The 12,772-nt window shown below is 34.7% G+C and overlaps 1 protein-coding gene across 2 annotated transcripts in view; it reads left to right on the forward strand.

Annotated features, from left to right (window-relative positions):
• Positions 1–12,772, forward strand: part of CARNMT1 (carnosine N-methyltransferase 1) — a 46,581-nt gene that overhangs the window by 8,116 nt on the left and 25,693 nt on the right. For both annotated transcript variants that reach the window (XM_058565637.1, XM_058565636.1), the window contains exon 3: positions 552–715. In XM_058565637.1, coding sequence (XP_058421620.1) covers positions 552–715 — 164 coding nt within the window. The remainder of the gene's footprint in view (positions 1–551; positions 716–12,772) is intronic.

Consider the following 12,772-nt stretch of genomic DNA (forward strand, 5'->3'; position numbering starts at 1 on the left):
CGACATCTAGAGTTAGTGACTTAAATTTTTATAAACAACTTTATTAGCTATGTAAAATTAATTTCCCTTGCTAACCTCATTATTTTCAGTATCTTGTGTCTATTGATATTCATCTTTAAAAAATTATTTTCACTTAACAGATCTCAAGGGACTGGCAGTAGTAGAAACGGAAGTCCTCTTTTTGTATGCACGGGATGGATACGATTGGGCCACTCTAGTGTGAGCCTCTCCGTGCTGCCCCATCACTGATCAGGAGGGACTTTTTTCCCTGTTAGAATGTTCAGTCTCCATAGAGCTCAGTTCTGGTCTTCTCCTGAGTAAAGACTGCTTAATTATATGGTGGTTTCATGATTAATGGACCATAATCTATTGAGGGTAGAAGTGAGACCACCAAACTTTTCATTTAGGATCTCAAGCTGCACTTGAACCCCGGTTGGGGTAAAAGTCTAGTGATTTATCCACTAAACTGTCGGTATAGCCCCATGTCTATTTAACCATATTTAAGATTGATTACTTTCTCAGAAGCTAATAAATTTCTGTTTTTTAAACAGGGGAATGCAAAGATTATGCCAGCATCTACATTTGACATGGATAAGTTAAAATCCACATTGAAACAGTTTGTGAGAGACTGGAGTGAAACTGGGAAAGCAGAAAGGGATGCCTGCTACCAGCCAATCATTAAAGAAATTTTAAAAAATTTTCCAAAAGAGAGATGGTAAATAGTGCCTTATTTTTAACCACTTTCTTTAAGATATGTAAGCATTGAGTTTCTCTACAAGGCATTTCACAGTCTTGATTCATTTCTGTTGCTGCTGTGTGCCTGTGTTTGTTCACGTGTGGGGATGTGATGTTATATTTTGTTTTTGGATGCTTTGTGTGAGGTTGCAGTTAATGTTTTCAATAATTTTTGCTCTAGCCCTTATGGGAAATTACTCTATCTAGAAATTAAATAATGAGGTTAGATTGAATGTTCATTATCAATCATGTCTACCTTTTTATAATTTTCTTTATAGTAAAGCAAAAAGCTGCGAACTGTTTTAATTTTCCTCATTATGACATACTTGTAAGTAAAAGAGGGATCTGTAGCTTAGAGCAGAGATTCTTAACTTTTTTATGCCATGAAAACCTTGAGTAGTCTGAAGCCCATGGTCTGCTTTTTGGAATAACATTTATAAATGAATAAAATAAAATATATAGGATTACAAAGCAACTATTTTGAAATGCAGTTATCAAAATACTTAAAAAGCAAACTTGTGATACAACCTGCTTTTTATCATGTATCAGATTAAATAAAATCTAGCAGCAGGTGTTACTATATTTTGAAAATACTGAACAGTAATATTTTGAGAATCTCAACAACTAATGTGAGGTGAAAATATATGTGATTTCTATTGGTGATAAAGTCCCAGGTACTACTAATACTACTATTGTTTGCTGTCTGCATTCATTGTTGAAGAAAAAGTATCAAAGGTTCCTGAAATTAAAATGTAACTTTTTTCCCATCCCCTTCATAGATCCCGTGAATTCTGTCTGTGGGCCCATGGATCCCGGGTTAGGGACCCCTGACTCAGAGGCTTTACATTAAAGAGAACCACTGGATGGAATTCAGTCTGTCATTTAAAGGATCTTTGTAGAGAGGGTCCTTTTCCTCATCTCCTGCCTCTCTTCATTGATTGACTTCTTTAAGTTTGGGTATATCCTTCTAGAAATTTCAATACATATGTGTGTATGTCTGTTCTCTCTCTCTTTCTTAAAAACTTTTTATTTTGAAATAACTTCAAAATTACAAATAAGTTGTATGAATTGTTCAGGGGGCTCCTATATACTCTTACCTAAATTCACCAATTCTTAGCATTTTACGTATGCTTTATTATTTCCTTTTCCTACTTCTCTCCCTCCTTCCCCTACTTTATGTGTGTGTCTAGAACCACACATGCACAATTATCATTTAAACCATTTGAGAGATCAGTTTGTGTATATCATTTTTTTTACTGCTTAATACTTCAGAGTTTATTTCTTAAGAGCAATGATATCCTCTTACATAAACACAGTGCAGTTACCAGATTGAGGAAATTTAACCTTGAATACTGTTTTCCAGTCTACAGTCTGTTTTCAAGTTTCATAAATTATCCTGATAATGTCCTTTATAACACTTATTTTTCTGTCCAGTCTAGAATTCATCCAGGATATTGTATTACCTTTAATTGTAATGTCTTAGTCTTTAATCCGGAACAGTTCTTTGGCCTTTTTTTGACTTTCAAGACATTGGCATTTTTGAAGAATACAGAGAAGTTATTTTATAGAATATTCCTCAGTTTGATGCTGTCTGGTGTTTCTTCATGATTAGATCTAGATTATGTGTCCCGTTTCAAAATAATACATAGTTCATGTTGTGTCCTTTTCAGGATATCACATTCAGAGACATACAGTGTTTGTCAGCCCATCACTGGTGATTTTAATTTTGACCACCCATCAAGATGTTATTTGGTTTTCCCGCTGTTTAGTAACTTTCTCTTCTTGCAACTAATAAGCAATTTCTGGGGAGATGCTTTGAGACCATGCAATTAATATCCTACTCCTCAAACTTTCCCCCTGCTGGAATTATCATCCATTGATGATTCTTGCAGGAAATAACCTGTGTTAGGATGGTTATGGAATGGTGATTTTCTAACTCTACAATTATCAGTCAGCATTCTATTGTATCTGTATATCTAACTATTATCAGGGAGAACTCATCATTCCTATTTTATTCAAGAGGTTATAATCCATTACTGTTGTTTTTTGTTTTATTGTCTGAATTGCCTCAGATTTGGCTGGAGGAGTCCCTTTAGTTGGCTCCTATGTCCTTTTGGCATGGCATGCCCCAATCATTTTTTTGAGCACTTTTCTTAGTTTCTGGCACGATAAGATATTTCTGTCCCATCCTGTATCTTCCCTACAGCAGTTCTGTAATTGGGTATTTTTCCAAGGACCTTTTCCTGGTTCCTTTTAATGCAGAATCATATGTAGAAACAAGGATCTGGCCCTAGGCACGTTAGTTGTTACTAAGAAATCATTGCTTCTGGACCTTTCAGTGGACAGTACACACACACATTAGAAATCGTGAGTTCGTACTGATACCTCCAATTCCAATCCAAACCCATTGAGTTTCTCCTTGTCTTCCCCCATTCTCTACGTCTGTCTGCCTTTTTCCACGGTGAGAACCCTGGCTTCTGACAACATCAGTACATTTACTCGTTCATTCAATCCTATAATACAAACAAAATTGTTTCAGAATTGCTACCTCCATACCACTATGAAAAACAGAATTACTGGAAGGAGTTCAGGATTTGCTAGCAATTATTTTTCCCCCTAAACCAAGGGTATTTAATAAAAATATTCTTCATAATTTACTCAGATCAGTCCCCTTCAACCCTTTTACCCTCAGTGTGGTTGTGTTTTTTATTTGAAACTCAGTACATTTAGGTTTATGTGTTTCTCTTTGCTTTCAGTTTTAGAGTTGTCTGTCCCCCGGGGCCCGCCCCATCCTTATTGATTTATTTTTGTTTTTTGATTCGTGGACCATCAACTAGACAAAACTAGACAAAAAAAAAATGATATTCAGAAAAAGTCACATTCCCTCCCCTATTCCTTCTGTACTCTATCTCACCTCCCACCCCCAATCCCACACTCCATGTAGGTAGTAGTATCATTGATTTTTCGTTTATCCTTCTTGTTTTTGTTTTTTATGAAAGTAAGCAGATAATATGTTCTTTCTTTTTAAGTACCCCTTTTTTCATACATGAAATGTGGCATGCTGTATATTTTATTTTGTACTTTGCTTTTTTCACTTAATGATATATCCTAGAAGTAGCTACATATCTGTTCATGGAGATCTTCATCGGTCTTTTTTTTTTCCTTTATAGCTTCAGAGTACTTCAACCAATCTCCTATATTAGGTTATTTAAGTAATTGACAGTATCTTGTGATTATAAATAATGCTACAGTTAATAACCTTGTGATATGTATTTTTGTGTTGTTGGAGGTGTATCGTCAGTATAAATTCTTAGATGTGGGATTGCTGCATCTGAAAGGTAAATGTGTTTGTAGCTTGGTTAGTGGATTAGTTATCTATTGCTGTGCAACAGATTGCTACAAATGTGATTGTAGGCCCTGCCTTTTTGTTAACTGTGGGCTGGAAGCCTCCCTCATCTCCTAGAGGCCTCTCGCAGTTCCTTGTCTTCTTATGGGCTTTCACAAATGGCCACTTACTTCATCAAGCCAGCGAGGAAAATCTCTAGAGCAAACAGGCTGTAAATGGAGTCTTTTATAATATAATCACAGGCGTGACATCTGTTAGTTAGAAGCAGGTCATAGGTCCTGCACACACGCAAAGGGAGGGGGTTATAAAAAGGCGTGAACACCAGGAGATGGGGGCCACTTTAGAGTCTGTCTGCCACACTTGTTGCCACATACCCTATGAGGATTGTACTGTTTTGCCTTCCTGTCAGCAATGTGTGGAAGTGCCTGTTTACTCACAGCCTTGCCGAGCATATTGTGTTATCAAGCTTTTGAACTTTGCCAATCTAATGGGTAACAAATTGTATCTTAGCATAATTTTAATTTGCATTTCTCTTATGGGTGATTGTAACTCTTCCTATGTTTAAGGGTCATTTTATATATTTTTTTGTTTTGAAAATTATATATTCATATCTTTTTTTCCCCTCATTTTTAGAAATTGAGGTGAAATGCACATAACAAAAGTAACCATTTTAAAGTAAACAATTCAGTGGCATTAAGTACATTTCACGATATTGTGCATCTATCACCTCTGTATAGTTCTAGAGGATTTTCCTCAGCACAGAATAAACCCGTACCCATTAAGCGGTGATTCCCCATTCTCTTCACCCCACTCCCCACCTTTGTCAGCAGTTTGACTATGAGGTGCCTAGGTTTGGTTTTCTTTGTGTTTATCCTACTTGGAGATTGCTTTGCTTTTTGGGGTTTGGGTAGATATATATCACCAAATCAGAAATTCTTTGCTCTTATCTCTTCACATATTTCTCCTGGCCTTTCTCTTTTTCTTTCTTTTCTGGGACTCCGGTTAATATATACTAAACTGTTTGGTGTTATCTCTCAGGTTTCAGATGGTTCTTTTTTTATATTACTCCTCCCCCCTAATTCTTTTTATACTTTAGTTTGGATAATTTCTATTGACTCTACTTGAACTTTACTGATTCTTTATTATGCCAGTCTGTTGATAAGCCCATTGAAAGACTTCCTTATCTCTGAAACCATATTTCTAAAAAAGTTTCTAGCACTTCCATGTATACATATATTTCTCTGTGTGTGTGTGTATGTATGTATATGTTCTCTCTGAGAAATCTGGCTGAAATTTCTCGTTTGTACATGTGATCTACCTTTTCCACTTGAAACTTTAACAGTTTTTATGGCTATTTTAAAATCCCTGTCTAATAATTCCAACATATGTGCCATTTGTGGGTCAGCTCTGTTGATGGCTTCCTCTCATCACAGTGGGTTGCATATTCTTGCTTCTTTGGATGTCTCATAATTTTTTGATTGAATGCCAGACGTTGTATGTAAAAGAACAGTAGAAACTGAAGTAAATAATATTGACAACCAGAAAAAAGGCATTCCCCTTCTTCTGGCAGGCCGCTAGTGTGTGTGTGTTGGGGGGGGGGGGTGGTGAATCTCTCAGGTGTTTTTAATTTCTAATATTATATGTATTAGCTCCTTCAAACAATCACTTAAGAAAAATTTGTATGTAACCCTTGCATCTAGAAATGTGGCAATGTAGCAATATTGTTGCTTTCTAGAAAATGAAATAGTTTCTAAGTTTTCATCTGCATCTCACCTTTTACTTGCTGCACATTGATTTTAGCATCTTTCCTCCAGTAGATTAATAGGAAGATATTTGCAATATTAAGAAATGCTCAGACTCTCAAAGCATGAAAATATAGTTACTTCTTCAGCAGTAAATGAACTACTGTGTCCACAGGAAACCATTGATATATTGGTATTGTCGTCTGCAAAGGATAGGATTGAGGCTCTTTTGTTGTTTAGTGAGGCTTTAACATATAATGGCCGCTAATCCACCTTCTTTGAATACCTATATGTCTGTCTGCCGGGTACATTGTCTTCAGCTGAGTAAGTATCATGAAAATCACCCATTGTATTTCTACTTATGGCCAGTAATTTTTTGACACGCTGTGCTATAATTACCTTCTGAACACACAGTTGAAGGAATAATAGATTCATTATATACTTGTGATTCCTGTATCACTTAAAAGCGTTCATTATTTTTATTCCATTGTTGATCACAGTTATGACACTTTACTGATTTTCGATTCTGTGAATATTTCTTCAATCAGATTTACAGTGTTCTGGGTGTGAGACCCAGAAATAGCTCGGTAAGTGAGTAACATTGGAAGCACAGTTGAATTTATTATTCCAGCCATGTTATCGCTCTTGAAAAAAAAAGACCACTGCTTATTTCTGCATGTCCAAACATCTGGTGTACAAGATTCAGAAGTAGAATAGGTAATAATTCACTGACTTTTTTTTCTTGTGCCCTACTGATATAATTTAGAGAGAAGTGTTTTAGTGACGTGTTTTTCTAGAAAGGATTTTTTCATAGCCTTCAAAGCTAGGCAAATTTCAAATACTTCAACTACTGGAAATGCTTGACATATATAATGCTCATTTGACAAGCTTTTAATTTACATTTTTAAAAGTGTCCATAGACTTGAATTTTGTATTCAAGTTTTGTTAGTGAGGACACAGTATGCCTGGGGTTCCTAATTGTTTATATAGCATTGTCTCTTTTCTTCATGCTGTTTATATTCTTAATTATGTCTGGATTGAAGATGATTTGTCAGAGATGAGATTGTGTGATCTTTGACTCTTTTTTTACATGTATTAATCCTTTGTCAGATATATGATTTGCAATATTTTCTCCCATTCTGTAGGTTTTCTTTTCACTTTCTTGGTAATGTCCTTTGAGGTACAAAATTTTATAATTTTGATAAAGTCTAATTTATCTGTTTTTTCTTTTGTTGGCTGTGCTTTTCATGTCATATCCATGAAATCATTACTACATCCAATGTCATGAAGGTTTTCCCCAATATTTTTTCCTAAGAGTTTTATGGTTTTACTTCTTAAGTTTAGGTCTTTGATCTATTTTGAGTTAATTTTTATATATAGTATACCGTAGGGGGTCTAACCTCATTCTTTTACATGTAGATAACCAGTTTCCCCAGCACCATTTGTTAAAAAGGCTGTCCTTTACCCATTGAATTGTCTTGGCACTGTTTTTGAAAATCAGTTGACCGTATGTGTGAGGATTTATTCCTGGGCTCTCTATTCTATTTCATTGGTCTATATGTCTGCCCTTATAACAGTACCATACTATTTTAATTTCTGTAGCTTTGTAAGTTTTGAAGTCAGGAAGTGTGAGTCCTTCAATTTATTCTTTTTCAAGATTATTTTTCTATTTGTGGCCCCTGGCAATTTCGTATGAATTTCAGAATCAGCTTTTCCATTTCTGTGAAAAAGACCGTTGGAATTTTGTTAGGGATTGTGTTTCATATGTAGATTGGTTTGGATGATATTGACATCTTAACAATGTTAAATCTCCCTATCCATGAACACAAGATGGCCTTCCATTTATTTAGATCTTCTTTAATTTCTTTCATCAGTCTTTTGTAGTTTTCAGTGTACATATCTTTTACTGCCTTGGTTAGAGTTATTCCTAAATATTTAATTATTTTAGATGGTATTTTTAAATGCAATAGCTTCTCTTCTCTTAATTTCCTTCTTGGATTGTTCGTTGCTGATGTATAGATTTTTCTGTGTTGATCTTGTCCCCTGCATCTTTGCTTAATTTGTTTATTGGCTCTAGTAGATGTCTTGTGGTTTCTTTGGGAATTTCTACGTATAGAATCATGTCATTTGCAAATAGAGATAGTTTTTACCTCTTCCTTTCCCATTTGAATAGCTCTGGCTAGAACTTCTAGTACGATATTGAATAGCAGTGGTGAAGGGGACATCCTTATCATGTTCCCGGTCTTAGAGTGAAAGCTTTCAGTCTTTCACCATTGAGTACGATGTTAGCTGGGGGGTTTTCATAAATATCCTTTGTCACGTTGACAATTTTCTTTCTTTTCCTAGTGTCCTGAGGGTTTTTATCATAAAAGTGTGTTGCATTTTGTCAAATGCTTTTTCTGTGTCAAATGAGATGATCGTGGTTTTTTTCCTTTGTTCTATTAATGTGATATATGTTGATTGATTTTTTTTTATGTTGAACCACCCTTGCATTCCTGACATAAATCCCACTTGATCATGGTGAATAATCCTTTTAATATGCTGTTGGGTTCAATTTGTTACTATTTTGTTGAGGATTTTTACATCTATATTTATAAGGGATACTGATTTCTTTTTCTTTTGTGAAAATTCTTGTGAATTTCTTTTCTTGTGGTGTCTTTATCTGACTTTGCTGGGCTCCTAGAATGAGGTAAGAAGTATTCCCTCTTCAATTTTTTGGAAGAGTGAGAAGAATTGGTGTTCATTCTTCATTAAATATTTAGTAGAATTCACTTGTGAAATCATCTGATGCAGGACTTTTCTTTGTTGGGAGGGATCTTTGCCTCTTTGCTCATGGAATATTGAGGTGGCAACCTTGAGATATGCTTTTAATTTTTCTTTATAAGATATGAAGTCTTCCTCAATAAGACTTGTTTTGAAGACTTGTGGCTTGAGTTGGAATAAATAACTAAAAATTACATAGTTCTTAAAGGCTACCTTTGTTTACTTCAATAAATGCTGCAGTTTGTTAATTTTTATCAATGGTCCTACATTAAATATTCTACAACTATTAAAATTACGATCTAATCTCTTACATTTTCTGATTATTTATAGTTTTTACAAATAACCGGTTTAACTTTTATGAACTTTTATAAACATTGTTGCTTCAAAAGGGATATTCTTAAAGTTTCTAGTTGGTACTCTCTCTCAGTGTGTATATTTAGTGTTCTGCTCTATAAAATAATAGATAATAGTTTAGTTGCTTCTATAAACATTAAGCCCAGGTATTTCTCAAAATTCAAAATGTCTTTGTTTCTGACAAGTAAGTTGTGAGGTAAGACTCTTTACAGTTGGAATGTACCCAAGTTTGGGTATATTTGAAAGACTGAATGTCAGACACTTACGTCAGTATCATTTCTAGCACTTTAAACGTGATTTTATTCATACTCATATATTACCATGGTATCCAGTCAGCATAACAACGTCAGCCATACTGGAAGGGTGTGCATGTCATTGTTAAAGGTACTTAGTGAGCTAGCACAGAGTATTAGTTTTCTGTTATTTATCTGCTGTTATTTTTACTGTTGACAGACTGTGGACTGGTGAGAAAAGGATGAATTAATTCTCAATGGTTTTAATAGCTTATTTTTTTTTTAAAGAATAATTAAAAAATTTTTTTTAAATAGGTAAAACATTTCACGGGGTTCAAAATTTAAAAGTTTTCAAAGGATATAAAGTCTCCTTCCCATAACTGTTGCCCAGCCACCCATTTCCCTTCCCTTAAAGTAATCAATATTATAAAAGTGGACAGGATATATAAACTTTAAATGAAGCATGCCAAAATATCTATCAGACTCTTTTTTGCCGTTCTTGGACTCAATGGGAAAATTACTTATTTCTTCCTATGTCATTTGTTGTGCTTGTTTAATTTAGATTAGTTTCCTTATAGTAAATAAGATAAGCTATCAAAAAACCTTTAAAGCTAATCAAACACAATAAAATCCGTATCCATATTAAAGTCATACCTTTGCCATAAAAAGTAAGACCCAAGTCCTGGAAAAGGGACATTAATTATAGCCCTTCAAAATCCAAGTTGATTCTAGATAAATACTGGTCAAGTTTGGGTCTCAGATAAATTTCCAGGATCCTTTGTTTGTGCACAGCAAGCACATGGGAATTTGATGTCTTTATACTCAGACTGGATTTGACTCAAATTTATGTCGGCTAGCCTTTTGATTGTGTTCTTTTCTTTTTGAAATTTTAATAAAGCTCTTTTTGCTAACTGAGCTGTCTATAAAAGAGAATATACTTAAATATGTATAGAATTAACTATACTGTGAAAGTACATTTGTCTTATCAATTTATCCAGTTTGTCCCTGTTCAGGATTTTTTAAATGCTGGAGTTTCTGAGCACAAGCAGCTTTGAAGCCACAGATTGACGTCTGCATTGGGGTCTATTTGTTAATTAAGGAAATGCTGTTTCAATTGTGCTGAATGCCAAACTCTTCAGTAGTTATTAGCCTCTGGTTTGGGTTTTAAATAGATTTGGACTTTGCTCTAGTAAGCAGTTGCTCATTGCCATTAGCAATATAATTTTTCTTAATTTTAAGTGTGAGCTCAGGATTTAAACCTTTTTCTCAAATATGAACATAAGTACAATAACTTCAGTTGATGGTCTGAATAGTATTGTATTGAGAGTTTAAATTTTTTTTTTTTTTTTTTTGTGAGGAAGATCAGCCCTGTGCTAACATCCATGTAAATCCTCCTCTTTTTGCTGAGGAAGACCGGCTCTGAGCTAACATCTATTGCCAATCGTCCTCCTTTTTTTTCCCCAAAGCCCCAGTAGATAGTTGTATGTCATAGTTGCACATCCTTCTAGTTGCTGTATGTGGGACGTGGCCTCAGGATGGCCGGAGAAGCGGTGCATCGGTGCGTGCCCGGTATCCGAACCTAGGCCGCCAGTAGTGGAGCGCGCACTTAACCGCTAAACCACTGGGCCAGCCTGAGAGTTTTAATTTTTCAAGTGACTGTCTAATCACTTAAATTTAAGAATTTAGTGCAATCAAGTTTATAGTTGCTAAGGAAAGAGAGTCTTACATTTGAGTCCTATCTGAAATGAGAAATCACAACCATGTAGAATCATATTCTCTTATGAATCCTGAAAACTGCTGGACGTATTTTTTTTAGATCTTAATTTTATTAACTATTCTGTTTTAGAAGAATTTGAAGTGATATTTTGTTTATGGGGTAAAAATCCATCATGTCTTGGCATTTCAGTATATGTCTAACACTCTGAGAAGATACTGGTAGACTATTGACTAATTGAATGTATTTTTTCTTTTCTATAGTTGGGCATTAGGAAAAAATATGCTGGGTTTTAAAGAAATATTTTTCCATTTAGATTAAAATAAAGAATATAAATTATAATTTATGAAAGGATTCTTTTAGCTTTTAAAAGAAACCGTTTTAAAAGAGAAAATGGAGGAAATGTAGACTGCCAAATAATGCAAGAGTAGTTTAGAGACTGAAAATAGATTTCTCCCTCGTCTTGAAAGCCCTCTTAGACCAAAGATATATATTTCAGATTTCTTTCAAATCAAGATCTCAGGCTCCTATAATTTCAGATTGCAAGTGCATACAAATCTTGAGTAATAACTCAGTGGAAAAACAATTCAAGACTAATAACCTAGTAGAAAAGATGCTCAATCTCATGAGAAAATGTAAATGTGAAAACCACACTGAGATGCCATTTTTCACCTATTACTTTGCAAAGATTTAAAAGTTATATAACTATTACTGAAGGTGTGAGGAAATTTGTATATGTTGCTGAAGAAAGAATAAATTAGTAAAATCTTATGGAGGGTGACTTCGTAATATTTAACAAAATTTAAATGCATATCTTTTGACTTGCAATTCAATTTTCAGGAAGCTTTCTACAGATATACTCCTGCGTGTGGAAAATTATTTATTCTAAGGATATTAGTTTTAACATTATAATAACAAAAGACTGGAAACAATCTAAATGTCCTTCATTAGAGCATTTTGATACATTATCATACAGTCGTGCAGTGGAATATTTATTCAGTCATAAAAGAGGTTAAGGACGCTCTGTGGCTGATAGGGAAGGAGGTTCAAGATACTCAGATCAGGGGTTGGCAAGGTTTTTCTTAAAGGGCCAGCTGGTAAATATTTTAGGCTTTGCAGGCAGTGTGGTCTCTGGGGACTGCTCAGCTCTGTTGTCATGGGAATGCAGCCATAGTCAATACATAAATGAATGGGCACGGCTGTGTTCCAGTAAAACCTTTTTTGTAAAAACAGATGACTGGCCTGTGAATCGTGGTTGCTGACTCCTGTATTAGATGAAAGGAGCAAAGTAAAGAACTTGGTACATAAACTGTAGCAGAGGTATGAATGAAGTACTAAAAGCTTCGAGAAGTGAGTTCAAGCCTTGCCTGGGATAGTTGGGAAAGACTTCATAGATAAGGTGATAATTTAAACTGAATTTCTGTGGGTGTGTAGGAGCTCTAAAGATTAAGGTGAGAAAATGTTTTCTGGAGTTGGTGAGAAGTTGTCTGGCTGATGATGTGTGCAGTTCTTTGTTGGGAGTGGATGATGAGGTAAGTTGGGACCAAGGAGCTAGACACTAATCTGATTTTTAACCAATTTTCTACTTTGATAATTATTTCAACACCTAGCTCTATTAAATCTTGACATTTTGTCATATTTACTTCAGATTTTTTTTGTATTTGTTTTAGAAGAAACATTACAGATGCAGTTGAATCTGCCCTGCAAACCACACAGAGCACATTCTACTCTCTCTCTTTCCAGAGATAGCAACTAACATGAATTTGTTTGTTATTCTAGTCTTATCTTTCTACATTAACTACATGTTTATATACCCCTAAACAATACATTGTGTTCTGTATGTTTTAAAAATTCATATATTGGTTTGTGGTGTCCTTTCACAATT

This window comes from Diceros bicornis, chromosome 22 (assembly GCF_020826845.1).
Source record: "Diceros bicornis minor isolate mBicDic1 chromosome 22, mDicBic1.mat.cur, whole genome shotgun sequence".
Classification (NCBI taxonomy): Eukaryota; Metazoa; Chordata; class Mammalia; order Perissodactyla; family Rhinocerotidae; genus Diceros; species Diceros bicornis.